The sequence below is a fragment of the Odontesthes bonariensis genome, chromosome 23 (genome assembly GCF_027942865.1).
Source record: "Odontesthes bonariensis isolate fOdoBon6 chromosome 23, fOdoBon6.hap1, whole genome shotgun sequence".
Taxonomy (NCBI): domain Eukaryota; kingdom Metazoa; phylum Chordata; class Actinopteri; order Atheriniformes; family Atherinopsidae; genus Odontesthes; species Odontesthes bonariensis.
Window position 1 is genome coordinate 30304661 of NC_134528.1, and position 19696 is coordinate 30324356.

The 19696-nt window shown below is 41.3% G+C and overlaps 1 protein-coding gene across 1 annotated transcript in view; it reads left to right on the forward strand.

The window, feature by feature from the left end:
* The first annotated feature begins 5292 nt into the window (after positions 1–5292).
* LOC142374359 (rho GTPase-activating protein 23-like) overlaps positions 5293–19696 on the forward strand; it is a 93479-nt gene continuing 79075 nt past the window's right edge. Inside the window, exon 1 of the mRNA XM_075458003.1 lies at positions 5293–5712. Within this exon, the coding sequence (XP_075314118.1) occupies positions 5704–5712 (9 nt within the window). The 5' untranslated portion in view covers positions 5293–5703. The remainder of the gene's footprint in view (positions 5713–19696) is intronic.

The window sequence follows — 19696 nt, forward strand, 5'->3', positions numbered from 1 at the left end:
CAACAGGAAGAAACCTCTGGCAGAACCAGGAAGAGTGGCCATCTGCCTCGACCAGCTGGGGGCTGAGAGAACAGGAAAGGGGGGACAACAAGCACCATAACACCATTCAAAGGATACTTGCTGAGAAAGAGAAACAAGTTTCTTAAACACATTATTTTTTATAAGTTCATTTATGTAACCGGTGAAGATTTTTCTAACTTGGTATTTTCTGTCAAAAAATTGATCTCTCAGTCTTACTGCTTTTGTTAGACGTAAAATGAGAGGACACGCCCTCTGGCATGTTTCCTGTAGGGAGGACAGCCGAGGAGTTCTGGGACTGGAAGGTACTACACATGTTTATCACCACTCTCAACCTAGAGTGGCGGCCAGAACACTACTGAAGGCCAGGATGGTCTATGGTCAACTGTCTGTATACAGATATGGAGTTTAAGCAAGTGGATGAGACGGTTGGTTCACTGCTCTGTTTTCCAGTTCTCAGTGGGAAAGGGTGCAGGTGTTTGTATGTATGTGGTTTTCATTCAATAAACAGAATAAACATCTGGTACTCATGTTACAGATAATACATATAACATATCTTTAACTGGATATACTGTATAGAGCAATAAATAGTCTCAACAGGTCAGGTACACTATATTGCCAAAAGTGTTCACTCACCCATCCAAATAATTAAATTCAGGTGTTCCAGTCACTTCCATGGCCACAGGTGTATAATCCAAGCACCTCAGCATGCAGACTGCTTCTACAAACATAAATAATGGCTCGCTCTCAGTAGCTCAGTGAGTTCCAGTATGGTACCATGATAGGATGCCACCTGTGCAACAAGTCCAGTGGTGAAATTTCCTCACTGCTAAATATTCCACAGTCAGCTGTCAGTGGTGTTATAACAAAGTGGAAGGGAACGACAGCAGCTCAGCCAGGAAGTGGTCGGCCACGTAAAATGACAGAGCGGGGTCAGAGGATGCTGAGGAGCATAGTGCGCAGAGGTCGACAACTTTCTGCAGAGCCAATCACTACAGACCTCCAAGCTTCATGTGGCCTTCAGATTAGGCAAGGCAAGGAAAGTGTATTTGTACAGCACAATTCAACAACAAGGTGATTCAAAGTGCTTTACAGATACATTAAAACAGTAGAAATAAAAAGCATGATTTAAATTTTAAACAAAAAAGTAAGAAAAAAGAACAATAGATAGAATCAGATAAAATCAGTAGTTAAAATGTGATTAAGTTTTGAAACTCAAGCTTCAGATTTGGAGCTTTATTCAAACGCAGCTGAAAATAGGTGTGTCTTCAGCCTGGGCTTAAACACCCTGAGTGTTTCAGCTGATCTGAGGCTTTCTGGGAGTTTGTTCCAGACATGTGGAGCATAGAAGCTGAATGCAGCTCCTCCATGTCTGGTTCTGACTCTGGGAACTGATAGAAGACCGGATCCAGATGACCTGAGGGGTCTGGAAGGTTCATACTGGGTCAGGATGTCCCTGATGTATTTTGGTCCTGGACCATTCAGAGCTTTATAGACCAGCATCAGAACTTTTAGCTCAAGAACAGTGCGTTGAGAGCTTCATGGAATGGGTTTCCATGGCCGAGCAGCTGCGTGTAAAGCACGCCGCCACCGGACTCTAGAGCAGTGGAGACGCCTTCTCTGGAGTGATGAATCACGCTTCTCCATCTGGCAATCTGATGGAGGAGTCTGGGTTTGCCAGGAGAGCTTCTCTTCATCTTCAACTGTGTGAGATTGTGTCATTGTATTTAGTCAATGACATGTATTGCACACCAGATGGAGCCCTTTGCCTTTTCAGTTAAACTGTTTATGTCATCTTTTAAATTCATTCCTATTTGTATTACTCTGTTACTTTACACAAGAACTTTAGAATATTCAAATAAAACATAGTTACAGTTAATTAAGTGTTCAGCATGAGAAGACATGTGAAGGGTGTACCTAACTTACCGCACTTACTCTAGCACTAGTTATGCTCTTAGCTGTTTGGTTTTGGAAGGAAATGCTTTCTTGTGACCTGAAGTTCTTTTGCCTACCAATGTGGAACACACTTATTGTAAGTCGCTTTGGATAAAAGTGTCTCCTGGGCTATGGTGTCCAGAAACAACAACTCAGTAGGGGTGGAATCAGTAAATTCAGTAAATTTCCAGGCCATGTGCTGTGTACTGAACTCTTGTTCCAACAGGAATAGTCTGAATGATTTGTGAGGTGGAGAAAAGGACCACTGAGCACAGCCAGCCTGCCCATTACTGTTGTTGTGGGGTGGGAATTTCCAGCTATACAGTTCGAGGGAAACACCACAGGATGTCCTTTTCCTTATTCCTCAAGGATAGAAACACTCTTTCTTTCTATGCTGATGTGTTTCGCCTGTGTTACTACCAATGATAGAAAGCATTCAACTGCAATCATTCTTGACCAAGTCCCATTTCTGAATGTGACTGATTTTAACATTGTATTACCATGGTCATAAAGAAAACTTTACTCAAAAGGAGGAGCATTCCTTTTATCCCATTTTCTGTTCTGCTCTTGTATATCGGTCAGTACTCCACAGTTATGCTAAAACAGATTTCATTGGTCAAACAAGTAAGATGTTTAGTTAAGGATTTAAATAATACATTAATGAGATGTATAACATGCAAATTAAAGCATGGCTTGGAATTTTTTTTGATGCATTGATCATCATCTTTATCGGTGGTAATACATCTCCACTTATCAAGTTGATAAATATAACCAGGTGAAAGAGGCACCAAAACCAAAAATATTACTGAAAAACTGTCACCTGCAGAATACAATCAGAAACATTTTCCTCCCTCAGCCTGGACCTGACTTAACTTATTTGCTGTTGCTGAGTATGTTGAGTTCTCCAGTTGGAATGACCATAATTTTAGATTATTTACAGTTTGACCACCTGGATAAACCTTGGCTGGTTTACAGCCATTCTGACTATCATTCTCTGTAATTCTTACACTACATCTACTGCAAGAAATAATCTGTTTTAGCTCTTGTTTAGTCCCCATCAGCTCTTGGGATATCTTAATGTACTTTTCACATTGCTCTTAATTCTTTTTCATCATTGCTCTCTTCTTTTCCATTGCTGTTGGCGACATGATGAAGTATTAAGAAGCTTAGCTGCAGGTGTTGAAGATAAACGAAGGCAGGTAAACTTAGGAGGGTCTAAGGTGAAGAGAGTTGCAATTCAGTTTGTTCAAGAGGGGGAGAAAGTTAATAAGACGATAAGGAGGCACGGCAGCTTGGAGGATGCTTGTGATTGGGAGATGCAGGTAGATTTAGGAAATAAGCTTGTTGTTCCCCAGGAAATAGCCTCTACAAATTTAAGGCCTGATATAGTTTTGTGGTCTAGGAGTAGAATGAGAGTCTATTTCATAGAGCTGACTGTTTCTTGGGAGGAATTAGTAGCAGAAGCATATGAAAGTAAAAAGCTTAGATATGTGGAGTTGGGGGCAGAAGCAGAGCAGCGAGGATGGAAAGTTAGAATCTATCCAGTGGAAGTAGGATGTAGAGGATTTGTTGCAAAGTCTGTTGTCTCATTGTTGAGGGAGCTGGGTGTAAGTGGACAGAGTGTGAGGAAAATAGTGAAGGAAGTGTCAGATGAAGCAGTAAAATCCAGTCAGTGGATTTGGATTAGAAGAAGCAATAGCAGCTGGGGGCCCAGCAGGGGGAGCACTTAGGGTAAACAGACTCTTGGGAGAAGCAAGGAAGAAATCTAGGATATTTAAGTGGAGGGTGTGGCCCATGTTGAAACCAGGCGGCCATTTTAGGTGAGTTGGCCTGTATGGCTTTGTTTTTGCTGGCATTTTTAGTGATTGTAGGACTGTTTAGGTGAGTTTGTCTGATGAATCTGCTAGTGTGTCTTGTCCTGCCTCCACCTCTGGCACCCTCTATACTTTCATTACCCCCTACCCGTACCAGGGTTTGAATCCCCACCCCGCTGTGACTGGTGTGCAGTTGGTGAGAGGCTGGGGTAGCTTGTGGTTATGTAAAAAAAAGATGGTGGTTGTGGTGTGAGGAGCTGTGATGGCTGGCATTAGGGGGGTGACCCTGGGACGCCAGTCATTGTCTAGCCTCCTGGAGGTGTCGTGGGCCCAACTAGACGAAACACTGATGAAAGGAGGTCCCCACCTGATGACCCCAATGACATGTTGGTCACTGCTCCCTGATCTATGTAGGGTGCACTGAGTCTGGTCCATTTTTTCTTTAGCACAACTTTCTTGTGTTTACCTTAAAAGTTTGGTGGGCCATATTTTTTATTTTCTTTAAATGGCATTACCTTGGCTTCCAGTTATCCTCTGAGAAAACTTTAGTTATTTTGATGAGGATATATATTTTAAATTACATACAAAACTAGTCTCTAGGGCCATCTTCTTTCACCTGCACAGTAATGTCAAAATTATTAGCTTTCTGTGTCAAAGTAATATTGAAAAACTAGTCTACACATTTCACTAGTTTACTACTTCAATACTTTACTATTTTAATTACTTGTATTTTTCAATATTTCCATAAGTCTCTGACAAACCTCTTGGTCGTACAAAATACTGCAGCAAGTTTCTGATAAAACAAGACGGGATTTCTATTTACTGACTCCCTGTAGAATCCAGAATAGATTTTAAATCTATTTAAGACCTGGTTGTTCGAGTTTCCAAAAGTGGAATGGGAGACAGAGTTATCAGTTATCAGGCCCTACTAATGTTGAACCACCTCCCATTTTGGGTTTGGGAGTCATAAGCCCTCTCTGCTAACAGTAGCTTTACAAGCTTTACATTTTCGAGTCTAATCAAGATGCCGAGGATTTAGTGTTATAATGTTTGTTGTCTCTAAGAGCTCCAGCTCCCCACCCCCCATGACCAGGTAAGGAAGTTGAATTATCATTATCATCGTTATCACTATCATTATTACTACTATCATTATTATTATTTGTATTAAGATGATAAGAGTATGATAATGACTACATTCTTTACTTTGCAGAAGGGGATCAGCTGGTTACCGACATCCCCTGTGTTGCTAGTTTACCAACGGCAGTCATCAGTGGAAGTGTGTAAAGCTGATAGTGGCGCACTATGAAGGAATGAGTGTGACAGCTGCTGGGGGAATCCTACTACACTATCAGGTCACATGGTACACACAGATACGCTCTATCCCTGTGATCCCTCTACCCCTCCCCTTCCCTCTGAGGTACTAATGCTTTGTACAGTCAGAGAGGGCGAAAAAGCAGGAGGGTTTTAGAGAAGGAGGGGGAGCAGCTGAGTGAGAAAGCACATTGAGTAGAGGAAGGAAAAGGAGAGACAGTTATCAGTGTGAGCCCAGATTACAAGCAACAAAGAAGCATGTAAGGCAGGAATAAAGGAATACCAGCTTCATGTTCTGCTCTTGTGCCAGTTGATGAGGAAAAAAGATTGTACGCAAGTTGTCGTTAAAGAGAGAGGATACAAAGAGGTCAAGCAAAAGTCCTCTGTTTCCACGAGCAAGCGGTTAAGAGGATGCGGTTGTCACAGGGGAGGAGAAGGTAATGTGTTTGAGCATGTGGTATGGCAACACATCAGCAAGACGAGGGACACGCCACTGAGTTGTGTGAGAAGTGAATTCCCTGCAACAACTTACCCACCATTGGAACCCCAACATCACTGAGAGCTGACCTGAGGTTTTAAAAGCCATGTTGAAGACGAGTTGCAAGCTGATGTCCCGCTGAACACCATGACCCAGGTGAGGAAAAGTTCTCACACACATGCAAACAAGGCATGGAGCTATAAATGCATTTGAAGATTACTAAAACAGGGTTGTATATTCATATACATTCATAATTCATCGGAAGTTTTGTCTCCTAATTGTCTCTCTTGCCGCCTCACACAATATTATGGTATATATTTGAGTGAAGGCATTACCCTTATTTGTGTATAACACTTTGAGGAAAGCTCTTCTTTGTAATGAGTTCTGAAGTGAGTGTGTGAGTGCTTCAGGACTACAAAACCACATAAAAATGACTCCCTAAAAGAAAACATTCAGAGAGTTTCCAAGACTTTAACTTAAATTGATAGTGAGTGGCACCAAAGAAAAAGAAAATGGCAAATCATACTGAAATTCAGACTTTTATTGATACTGCAGTTGTTGCAGATGCTTTTCCCAAACAGAATAAGATGGCTTGTCAGCATATTAAGTGTTGACTGATGTGCTGACAACAACTGGAGTGCACAAGCAATTAGATAACTGTACAATTACTGAAATGATATTTTCAGCAAGTCCACATATGTAACATTTTCTATCAGCCGTGTGCATTGTAATCTGTGCGTCCTTTTTCAGTGTTCAACACTGTGGAGGTTAGGTTCTGTTACATAAGTTACAGATAGCCTAGCTTGCTAAAATTGCACTCTGAATGTGGTGATTTAGGTTATGGGTCACACACTTTGATGTCTTTTTCTCAACAATTTTTACAGCATTGTCCATATGCTGTTACATGTAAAGTCTTCTTTTTGGCTTATGGTTACTTTAACACTGCAAGCTTTGGTGATTTGAACTTGTAATCATTCTGAAGTTAGAAGTTATTTTGCCTGTCACATTAAAATCATCAAAGATTCATTCATGAATGTATGATGTTGCATATCTTTCTATAATTACTTCAGAAGTAGTAATGGCAAATAACCAGTGTAGCAAAACTGAGGGAAAGAACCTCTATCTCATGGAGATATAAATGGTTGTGAATTTTTAGTCTTCATTCTGTCTGAGCTATGAATATACAGGCATTGTGAGACTGGGTGTAAGATAGTTGTACAGGTTATGACAGAAACAGTGAGAAAAGAATACGTAACATGGCATGTCTAGTAGCTCTTTACTGTAAACAGCAACAGTGTATTCTTTAAGAGAGAGCAGCCATTAAGTGCGTTAGGGTGGGACAGCTTATTCTGTCAGCAGCACAATGGAGAAACGATGTAGTTGGCCTGGGTGTGAGAGGTACATTGTGTTTTTGGAGATTGGGTATTTGTGTATTGAGACGTCAGGATGTCCGGCTCTTGGTCCTGTGGACAGACAAACTCATTACCTCTAACTATAGGACACATGGTCAAACGGATTTTTCTCTGTTGTCCAAATGCAAGAATCATCTGATACACTTTTACTGATTTATATTCAACTTTGGTTGTTCATGAACTGAACTTTATACCTGTGGATATGAATACATACTATATGATGAAATGGGATGGAAGTAGAAGTTTCAATAAATTTATAGTTCAGCATATTGGGAAATCAAATAAATATTAAAGACTGAGTCAAGAAGTTCGATATCAGTTTCATGTTTGTTTACTGCAGAACTGCAGTAAAAAAAAGAAGAGAACTGCTCATAAAACTGTGTGTTCGCCAAAATTTTAAAGCTGTGTATATGTATGGAGCTCTTTTAGTCTCAGTCATGAAGCTATAACCTATACGTGCACAAGCCTGACGATACATACTATGTCCCTTAGGAATCGATACGGCGCTCTCCTTAGTTGTTATTTGTATATCAAGACATTGTTTGCACCCAACTAAATCAAATCAAATCAAATTTATTTATATAGCACATTTCATGTATCAAATAGACATGAAAATGAAAGCCGCAGTTAAAAAGAAGTACACTTTTACAACTGAAATTGGTTTTATCATGTGATCTAAGTTCTGTAATCACAAACAGAACAAAAACTGCTGAATTTGTAAGACAACAAGAGATCATCTCTGTATGTTCAGAGCAAAGGACCCCGCAGAAAAAAAAAAAGTGGTTGGATTACTGTATTAGGGCCTGGTGGTTAGCATGGTCAGCTCACCATGCTATGAGTGAGTGAATGTACACGGTTGTTTTGTCTCTGTCCATGATAAACTCTTGCTTGATGGTAGCTGGGATAGGCTCCAGCCTCCCCGGCACCCAAAAGTGGAAAATGAATGGATGAATGCTGAGCAATAATGGCATACATTACAATATTATGAGAGTATTAACCTTTCAATTTCAATTCAATTCAGTTTATTTATATAGCGCCAAATTACAACAAATGTCATCTCAAGATACTTAAATAATATAGTCCAATTCAAGCCAATTGGAGTACAATTAATTGTAATCATAATTAATTTCAAAATCATTAATCATTCATTTCAATCACTTCATTCATATAGAGCAGTGTCCTGCTGCAATATACAAGACCTTCCCTTAAATATAAGTCCGGAAGAGAGCATACGTTGCTTTAACACCTTTAAATACCTTTTTATCGCTCCCATACTATGCACACAGAAAAACACTTTAGAAATGGGAGCAGTTGACTGAGCTTTGAAAAGCCAGCTAAAGCCTGAAAAATGACCCAAAATCCTCAATAAGTTGAGCAGGAAAGCCAATGGATATCAAGCAGGAGTAAGGCAGAAAAATAGAAATTTGACCAAGTTTTCCCTCTATCCTGATGGGGAATTATTGATTACAATAGCAGCATCCCTTGCCAATCAATAATTAGGAATTTACAACTCTATTTAGACCAGAGAGTGCATTCTACTTCAATCCATCCCTCTTTACCACAGGATCTGCCTCAGTTAAGATTCGTAGTATGCATGCATCTTAAATGCAATGACTAATCTTTTAATGTCATAGCCTGTACAATAAAAAAAATTGGCCTAGCCATCATAATGACACGCATCCATCCATTTTCTATACCCGCTTAATCCAACTGTCGGGTCGCGGGGGGGCTGGAGCCTATGCCAGCAGTCACGATGACACACATTGGTGTGTAAATCTAAATTTCTCTCACTTTTTTCGTACGAAGGTCTCGTACGAACACGCCACGTCAGATTCAACAAACGCTCTTAACTTGGGAAAAAGTGTGTAAACGACCTGCGTAAATGATGAATGCCACCCGTGCGTATTTAAGTGCACGTGCACGAGGATAGTAGATTTGCATACTCCACGCCCAAAATAATACCATATAAGGCTGTGCTTCCTCTCTCCTTTGCCAGGAAGTGTTGAGTGTTGAGTCATGAGAATGGCATCAAGGCGCAAAAAGAACAACTTTAGGGGCTCTGAGACTGATGACCAAGGGGAGCGCACGACTCACAGAGGACTGGGACACCCCCGATCTGTCTCCAATCTCCCTCTGAAAGGCTCCAGTGGCCAAAAATCCAAGGGTGGTGAGGACCTGGACGTGTGGTGGAATTGGGTTTGATCGGCGTGTTTCTCTCTGGAGTTGTGGCTCCAGCAAGCTGCATATTTGCAGCAGCACAGTCCTTGGCAGTATTAATCGCGATGTCAGCCATTCGTCTGTCTGCACGGTCTCTGAGCACATATGCGCTAAGGCATCCAAAAGTAGCAAGTCAGCCGCTGGTTACGCTTCCCTTTGACCTTGTTATATACAGAGTCAAATTAACCTTCAATTAGTGCATAATTTAAGACAGACAGAATAATGTCAGCATCATTATGGAGTATAATGTATATATTTATTTATGTTTGCTTCAAAGTAATTAAATATAGAATCCATTAGTCAAGCAAGCTTGATTGGAATAACTGCGGATTATTTTAGGAAACTCCTACGACAGGTCTGGATCACTCGTAAATTCTGTTCGTACCTGAAAGAGAAAAGATTGGTGAATGCGCCAATTCTCTTAAATCACTCGTACGAACAAATCTGTGCGGTTGTTGCATGAGGCCCAATGTGAGGAAAGACCTGATTAAAAACCATCAAGCTTATCCATAGTGTTCTAACTTGTCACACACAAAGTAGCCATATCCTAAAGCACAGTCTGCTTTGTTGTCTATATTTAATGACACTTTATTTTATTTACTAAAGTACTCATGATTGTGCTATGTATGTAAGTATGTAAAACTTCTTAAAGAAAGAGTTATGAATTTGATAAATAATTTAATCTTCAATTCAGTTCTCCTAGACGACTGTACTCTCTAATTCATTTTATTCTTCACTTATTTTGAATTTTTCAGGGCAGTCTGTATCGTTTTTACAGCTCTGTTTATACAATATGTTAATGATAAATCTTTATGTGTTTCTGCTTTTGCTCCTCCGCTTGATGTCTCAGCTATGTGGTGATATCTTGCTGGACTCATGGCGACATCAACATTGCGTTGCAACCTGCTTGATTAACTCTTATAACGATTGATGGTACCATGTGCACTGTAACACACATACACAGATACACAGATTTCTGTGTAACTGTGAGAAAGTGAAAGTGTGCTTTTGTGTTTCGCTGTTTTTCTGTTCCGCTCTAATTCCCTCAGCTGTATTGGAGCTTTAAATAGAATGATGGGAATCTTATTTTGATTGTAGGGGAGGTCTTACTGCTGACCTGATACCAGGTTTCCTCTTTAGTGCACTTCCCTGAGGGCCCTCTGAAAAGAACATATGGCGTATGTTTCTGTGTAGGTGTGTGTGTTTGTGTGTGTATAATTGTGTGAAAGAAATATAAGTTCCTCCTCTAAAGTAGACCTGGCCATTATACAGCCCCCGATCCGGCCTTTTGACTGTCCCCTACTAGCCTGCGTGAGGTCAAAGAAAAGTTAGGAAGTAATGTAAATAACTGTAAAGATGAGCATGTTACGTTTGCATCCCTTCAATTTTGAAGGCAAGTACTATTGTTTTTGAATAAATGTACTTTCATGCTATCTTGCATTGGTGCTAGTGTATGCAGCCATTGTGTCTTGGAGTTTACAGATTTTGAGATCCCTAAAAAATGTCAGCACAAATGTCAACACAAAAGGAAAGATCAAAACAGAATGTAGAGTTGTTGTTTTGTTTTAATGATATGGACTCCTAGGTATTTACTGAAGTCAAAGGTAAAGTTTTGTGCTTAGTTTGGGTAGAACAAATTGCTGTAGTTAAGGATTAATGGTATCTGGAATCACATGCAGAAAAAAAAATGACTTGACAGATGAACAAGGACCACAGAGATCTGAAGCTTTGCTAGGTAAGCTGCAGAAGCAGCAAGGCCATTTTACCAAGCTTTGCACAACCAGGGATGGAGCAGTCAAGACCAACTTTGCAATAGCCCACCAAATCGCGAACAGAAAGCCATTTTCTGATGGGAAGTTTTTCAAAAAGTGTTTGGTGATGTCTGCTGCACCAATATATCCTGAGGAAATTAAGCGTTTGAGTGGGCCCCTCTCCAGGCAAATATCAATCAAAATAATCAAGGATATCATGGAAAATCTGGAGCTGCAGCTGCAAAATAAGAAAGAGTTTTGACTTTGGCGTGGGGACAGCTGTGTTCTCTGTGACGCAGCCCAGTCATTCATCTTTGTCTTTGTTCTCCAGATGCCAACAATACAAGGAGCCACATCATCCGCAGGTGCAGGTGTTGAGAGTGAAATGCACATTATTCATTTTCCCTCACACCCAGAGATATTCAGCTAACTGAATTGTAGTCTACTGGCAAAGCACTTTAAGCATGTTAGCACTGCTACATGCACAGTTGAGCCAAGTTGCAGTCACAACTCGACTTAGTCATTTAATTTGACAACCATCCTATGGGAGGCACTTTATCCATTTATATATTTATTAGAAGTATATCTGATGCCGCAACGCTGTGGACCGTGTGAGAAAACAGTCAAGATATTCTTCCTCTCTGGGTAATCGTCATACATGTAGGTATACCTGAATTCACTGCACAGATGTTGTATTTAAGTTACCTGACTGGTCATTTTGTCAGATGTAGTTATAAAATCGGGATTTTGGTAGACCTTAGTATACAGTCATGACAAAAGTCACGGCACTTTAAAGATACCTTCCAATTCGATCCAATTATGTCAAATTATTATCAATTCTGGCTGCCTCCCTTATGGAGGTTTTTCGGGCACGTCCAACTAAGAGGAAGCCTCTGGACAAACCCAGAAATTGCTGAAGGGATTATATTTCCCTTCAGCACCCTGAGATTCCCCCATGAGGAACTGGAGAGTATCGCTTGGGTCATGGATGTCTGGGTTTTCCCTCCTGGACCTGTTGTGACAATGACCTGACCTTGGATAAGCAGAAGATAATGGATGGATGGAATAACGTCCTATGTACATGGAGAATAAAAGAGAGCAGAGTGAGGAAAGGTCCATGATAGCCTACAGCAAGATAACTATGGGATGTTTCAGGGTCACCTAAGCCATTCCATCAAAAAAAAGTTTGATGACTGTTTTACTATTCCATATATACTGCCTATCATAATCATTAATTGTTTTGAAAAAGACACAGGTGTAGTGAGATAGGTAAGGACTGAAAAAGGAATTGCAATCTTGGGAGTGTTCATTTTGACACAGTTAACCCTTCCTTTCAAGGTAATGGGTAGGTTCATCCATCTTTGTAGGTCATTTTCAATTTTACTGAGCAGTGGGAGATAATCAAGTTGGTAAAAATGATTAAGGTCGTTGTCTATAGTTATTCCGAAGTATATTATCCCATTTGGAAGCCATTTAAATGTACTTATTTGTTGAAATAATTTAATTTTGTTTGAGGAATAATTTCACTTTTACCGGCGGCCTGTCCAGGCTGTATCCCGCCTTTCGCCTGATGACCGCTGGGATAGGCTCCAGCCCCCCCGCGACCCGACCAACGGATTCAGCAGGTATAGAAAATGGATGGATGGATGGAATAATTTCACTTTTCTCACAGTTAACTTCATATCCTTAAATGCCACTGAAAGTGTTACGGCAACGTCTGTAGCTTAACAAGGTTGTTACCAGGATCTGTTAGGCATAAAATATCTGCTGCCAGAAGATTAACTTCATGTGTGATCTTGTGATTTCAAAGCCTTCAGGATCCCATCTGATCACCTCTGCCAAAGGCTCAATAGCTAAAACAAATAGTGCCAGGGAAAACCCTTTCTATTTAACCTACTCAGAGGAAAAGTGGTTGAAATATGTGCATTTGTGGTGATTTTTGCCTGAGGTTTATGATACAAGGTTTGTACCCAATTTACAAACAGCTGACCAAAACCAAATTTAGCTAAGACCCTAAACAAGGACGGGCACTCCAGTCTGTCGAATGCCTTCTAGGCAACGAGGGTTCCTGTTATATATACTGGGTTCGAGCTTGGATTTATATTCTGTATTTTATAATGAAATGGGTCGATATGAGGTGCATTTCAGTGAGTTTTTTTTTTGCAAGTAACAGTATGATGGCAGTAGAAAATGATTCAGGAAGAGTCCGAGTTCTTGAAGCTGTTAATTACATCCATAAGTAGAAGTAAAAGTAAATCCTTAAAATCTTTATAAAATTCAGGAGGTCTTCTCCAGGAGCTTTATTGTATTGGAAGCACAAAGAGCTTCTTGTATTTCTGTTTGAGTAAAAAAGAGAGTGAGTGTCATTTGAGTGAAAGGGCAAAAATAAATATAGACATGTTTCAAAGCCAGAAACACAACATATATCAAATATACATGGAAAGAAATACCTCACAAATATGATGGCCTTAATTTGGATTAGTGACATTGAAATCAAACTTTCAGGATAATCATTCAGATTTTGATGATACATCTTCAAATGCCTAATCTTGTAAGAGGGTGTCATGACAAACGCTATAGCGCATGGTCACTTCCATTCCTGTTTTCTAAAGACTTGATAAGCTAAAACGAGTCCAGCATCTCTGGGCAGAATACTCACTTATTGTTGTTAACAGCACAGTTTGGATTTCTCTCTTTCCATCTGTCACTTCCCATGCCAGAAGCCGTGACAGGAGCCAAAATACAACTGTGGAAAGAGTGGAGTGCTTTGAAAAAGGGGTAAATCTAAATTTCTCTTACTTTTTTGGTACGAAGGTCTCGTACGAACACGCCACGTCAGATTCAACAAACGCTCTTAACTTGGGAAAAAGTGTGTAAACGACCTGCGTAAATGATGAATGCCACCCGTGCGTCTAACTTTGCTGAAACTTGTAGTTATACTTCTGTAGTTTGGATGGAGTCCATAGATGTGTGTGGATTCCTAGTGTGGCTGCAGGCCAGTGACACTGATATGAGGAGATTGTTTTGCAAAGCAGAGCCTCACTCTGAAGCCACCAAGTGCTAATTCAATCACCAAGTTACATGTGATCCGGCGAGGAAAGCCTATCCCTGCAGGAACATTCATTGTTTTAAGTCGCTGGGTACATGGAAACCTCTTTTATGGTATACTGACTCTTCATCTGCAGCTTTACGCATTATTTCTGACATGTTGACGGTAGTTAATGCTCTATTCATCTGCAGTGAAAAAAATCAGCTCACCCTCTAGTGGCCAGCATACCCTATCACACCATCTATCCGTAGCTTTGCTGAGGATTAGATCGATTTAGCAAATCTCTCCCTGCTGCTGTAAATAGACAGATGGACGTATTCCCCACCCTCCCCCACCAACATGCATACTTGCTGGCTTCTCTTTTGCCATACCAGGCAACAACAGAACAGAACATGTTAAGTACAAACGGATATCTGCCTGTTTTATTCCAACAGAGTATTTATGTCCTGTCTTTCATTTTGCTTTATTTATTTATGTTTTCTCACTTTTTTGTTTATAGGTTTTTTTTTATAGAAAGTATTGTTCATTCTTGATATAAAGGTGAATTGGTTTTACAGTATTTCACCACAGCCACCATTGTAACCTGCACTGCTTGAATGCCATTCGCCAGTAAAAGTCTTCACCTTGACCAAGTGAAACTTTTAACAGAAGTATTACATTGAAAATATGGGCTTAAATGTACCTTTTCATTACTGCAGTAACTGCAAAGCTTTTGTGGCTGAGGGTGTAGATGGAGATTGTGGACAGAGGGTTTGCTGAAAGAAAAGAGGGTGGGGGTGGGGTGGGTTTAAAACATGGGCAACATAATCTGAAAGACCTGGGGTGATGGGGTACATAGATGCTGGGTTGGCACAGGCCCTCCTGCAGTGAGGATTAAACTCTGCAGTGTGGGTCCAGATGTTGTCAGCCCCGTGGTCCTGTAGACTTGCAATGTACAGCTATATGTCCAGCTTTTTTACAGCACCTCTTCTGCCTCAGCCTTAATTAAAAAAAATAATCCAAACATGTGACAATCGCTTTGTTCCAGTACTTTCATCTGTCCTCACTTCTACGGGCCAGTTCCCCTAATATCCAAAATGATGAAAGGCCTAGAGAAACTGTTATTGGCTCGCTTCAGTAAGCAAGTGAACGTGTTAACTTGCGGTTTGGGCTGAAGATGCTACAGCTAACTGATTCAGCAATCCTTCTTTTTTTAAAAACAGCACAGTGATGAAACAAGGTGTGATTGAAGCCCCTTCAGCTCAGCTGCAACAGGATAGGAAAATAGCCAAGATGGCCGTGCATGTAGACGCAGCCGCCCCATCCATCCATTCATCCATTCATCCACACCCTGGACAGGGCGCCAGTCCATCACAGGGCCACACAGAGACAAACCAGACAAACAACCATGCACACTCACACTCACTCCTAAGGAGGATTTTAGAGACACCAATTAACCTAACATGCATGTTTCTGGATGTTGGGAGGAAGCCGGAGAGAACCCATGCGTACACGGGGAGAACATGCAGACTCCGCAGCAGCCCCATTCTGTCCAAATGTTACGGTGTTTAAATGTGTTCCATGTGGATTGTCATGTTTATATCCATGGAAAAGTTTGACTTTTTCATTGTGTTCGATGTGGAGTTGGGATGCTCTTTTAAACTTTGGTAGTATGACTGCACATTCCAGTTTGAATGGCACAGTCACACATTATACAATCATCACTGTCCAGGCCAAAGAGAATTTCAATTCAATTCAGTTTTATTTATATAGCGCCAAATTACAACAAATGTCATCTCAAGGCACTTAGATAATAAAGTACAATTCAAGCCAATTGGAGTTCAATTCATTGTAATCATAATTAATTTTAAAATAATCCAATTCATTCATACAGAGCCAATTCAAAAACAGTTTCCTAGCTAAAGAAACCAACAGATTGCACAGAAATTTGTCTTCAGTCCAATCTCCCGGCCTGAGCGTGCCTGAGGCGACTGTGGAGAGAAACGACTCCCTTTGAACAGGAAGAAACCAAAGATGGGACAACAAACACCGTAACACCATTCAAAGGATACCTGTTGGAACAAGTTAATGACCACAATAATGTCACATGTACATAATATCAATTGAGAAATCAGAACCAGAAGCCATGGCGAGAAGTGGCTGCTGAGGGCTGGAGATGATGCCTTCAAATCCAGAGACGCAATTGGTCTTAGGGTAGCCAGAGCCGACCTGCCCCGTTGCATCAGGAAGCCAAAACTTCAATACTTTAGCAGGATTACCTGCCACTGTAGAGTCAGTGGCAGACTCTGCTCAGTTATTTGAACAACTTCTTTGCTCACAACATACCTGTGAAGATGAGCCTTACACCCCCCCCCCCGATGACCAGATTATGTGCTTGTCCTCAGCCAGTATGAAGACACACTCTCCAAGATCAATGCCCGCAAATCAGCTGGATCTGTCAACATACCTGGTTGTGTACTGAAGGACAGTGTGGAGGAGTTGAGCTCACGGACATCTTTAACACCTCTCTGACCCAGGCTGTTGTTCCCACATGTCACACTAATCCCATTATTATGAAATGCTTTGTGCCGCTTGTCATGAATCACGTAAAATCTATCGTCCCCCTGGTCTAGACTATTTTCAATTTGTATATTGATCAGACTGTTCCACTGACCGTGCAATCACATCAGCCCTTGACCCAACCCTCACTCACCTGTACCAAAATAACTCATCTGAGAATGTTATTCAGAAATTTTAGTTCAACATGCAACATCATCATCCCCCAACAGCTACTCAGGAAACTGGCCGGGCTCGGGTATGACACCAAATGGCTGCTAGATTTCTTCTAGTTGTCACTAGCACATTCAACACTACCTCACTGAGCACAGGGACACCACCATTCAACATCAACCACCAGATCAAGTCAGCAGAATCTGAATCAGAATCACACAACTTTACTGATCCCGGATTCAATTGCTCAAGTTACAGCTGCACTACTGGACATACACTCGAAGTTAAATGTCTTAAAACCCAAAACAAAATAACAATATCAAAAAGAATTGGGAAATAAAATGAAAATGAAAAATTAAGTGAAATAAAAAGCAGATGACACAACTGTTGTGAGGCAAACTACAGCAGGGATGTGAGCTCGCTTGCCAGATGGTGTAAAGATAACAATCTACTGCTCAGCCTGGATAAAATGAAGGAGGTCTTATTCGATTTCAGAAGATGCCCCACCCAGCATTCCCCACTCCCTATCAACGGCTTGGCTGTTAAGAGGATAGGCAGCACAACATTTCTGGGAGTGAACAGAACTGTTACCTCTTGGACACCACATCATCGGTGAAGAAGGCTCAGCAACAACTCGACTTCCTCTGCAACCCGAGGAGAGAGAATGCTTCACCAACCATCAAGTGCACTTTCTACAAAGAGACCATCAAGGGCATCCTGACTGGCTGCATCACTATCTGGTACGGAAGCTGCTCTGCCCACAACAGGAAGACTGCAGTGCATAGCGAATGCAGTCAGCGGGATCATAGGCACTCCGCTCCCCTCCCTCTGAGACATTTAGCACTAATGACTTTGACTTATGACTAATGATTTTCCTTTGGAATAGAATGCATTTTTAATTTAATTAACATTGTTTCACATACAGCTGCCCTGATAAACATACAAATAATCAAATAGGCTAAATGCAAGTTAATGGTGAGCATCAGTTTGCTGTAGTAATTCTCTGTTTCTATTAATATTTTTCAATCTTGTTGGAATGTGGCATAGGCATATTTCTCTTTATAATGTAAATTAGTATCCTGGAAGAATAATGGTTGGCCTACTATTCTATAGTGATTGTGCTCATTTACATAATAAAGAATCTCCCCTCGTTATCACATGGAGGCCACACCCATCCTTAAGAATACCTGCACATTGTTGTATTGACAGGCGGGCTCTGGTCCTTCACATCCAGCTGCTTATTGCAAAATGGACCTTTGTCAAGTGCTTCAAAACAAGACAACAATCCATTGCTGCCTGTAGTGTAGAAAATAAAACTTCTATTTCCGCAAGATGAATTGTAGAGAAGTTAGTTGACAGACAAAGGTTAAGGTATAAGAACTGTTAAAAAAGGGTAAAAAGTTCATTTGAACACCTGGATGAGAGAGAATTTTCTACAATTAAATGAAGACAAAACTGAGATCATTCTGTTTGGGAGCAAAGAGAAGAGGGTCAGCGTTGGTAAATATCTTGAGACTCGGGACCTTACAATCACTGACCAAGTTGGTAACCTCGGAGTGTTGATAGACTCAGATCTGACTTTCAGCAGCCACATCAAAGCTGTCACCAAGGCAGCTTTTTACCATCTCAGAAACATCAACAGAATTAAAGGTTTCCTCTCCCAAACAGACCAGGAGAAACTCCTCCATGCATTCATCTCCAGTAGACTCCATCACTGTAACGCTCTTTTAACTGGACTTCCCAAAAAGAGCATTAAACATCTGCAGCTCATCCAGAACGCTGCTGCTGGAGTTTTAACCCGGACTAAGGCTACGGCTACACGAAAACGAAAGAGGGTTTTTTGAAAATGGCTACGAAAACGATTTCAACCACACAGGGGAGCTTCTCTGTCCAGATGGAAACGCCACGCTTGCTGAAAACGATGCAGTACACACGCCACACCTCTATGTGCGCTGTAAGCCACCCCCACCGGTTACACCAGAACAATAGAAGAAGCAATGAGCATGCGTGTACGCCCCTACTTCTAAAGCCCCATACACACACGTCGCTGCTATTTACTCGCTACTCGCTCACTCGCCTACTCGCCACTCGCTTGGGTGCTTTTGCTGACTTGGTGTGTAGAAGTTGGGTGGCCACTGTTTGGAGAACACTGGGGGAACGTCACCTGTCAATAATCTGTATTCTGCATTTTAATTGGCTACTCGCTTTTACTCGCTTACTCGCGTCGCTCGAAGTTGAAATATGTTCATCTCGGAATCCGCCCACATCGCATCGCTTGTACTCGCTTGTACTCTCCTCGCCTACTCGCCTCCTCGCCTCGCATGAACACATAGACATTCTATTGACTTCACTCGCTGAGCGAGTAAATAGCAGCGACGTGTGTGTATGGGGCTTAACAGCGCGAAGCTCACTGTTCCTTCAACAACGCCGCTGTAGTTAGCAGTGTCTGCAGCAGTGCTGCTATCAATGTTGTGGGGTCCATGATGATCACTGTCTGTCCTTGTTGTCTTGTCTTCTTCTTCCGGATTTTGAATGGAAGCCGCTTTTTGTTCTGGTCACTGACGTATGAGGTATGTGTATACGTCACTGCGTTAGCCATGTGACTGACGCAGAAACGTTTTCGCTGTAACAATGGAAACGAAACGACACCGTTTCCAAATCTTCCCACTCTGGAACCCGTTCTCAAAAACTTTCGTTTTGGGGTAGTGGGAACGCCGGCTCCGTGTGGCCGCGACAGCCAAACGATAAGAAAAAGTATCGTTTACAGTGAAAAACGTTTTCGTGTAGCCGTAGCCTAAGAGATCTGAACACATCACAGCAGTTTTAAAATCTTTACTCTGGCTTCCAGTCAGTCACAGAATAGATTTTAAAAGCCTGCTGATGGTTTACATCTGTGATCTGTTCAGAGAATATAAAGCCAGCAGAGCTCTTAGATCCAAGGACTCAGGTCAGCTGGTCCAGTCCAGAGTCCAGACTAAACATGGAGAAGCAGCATTTAGCTG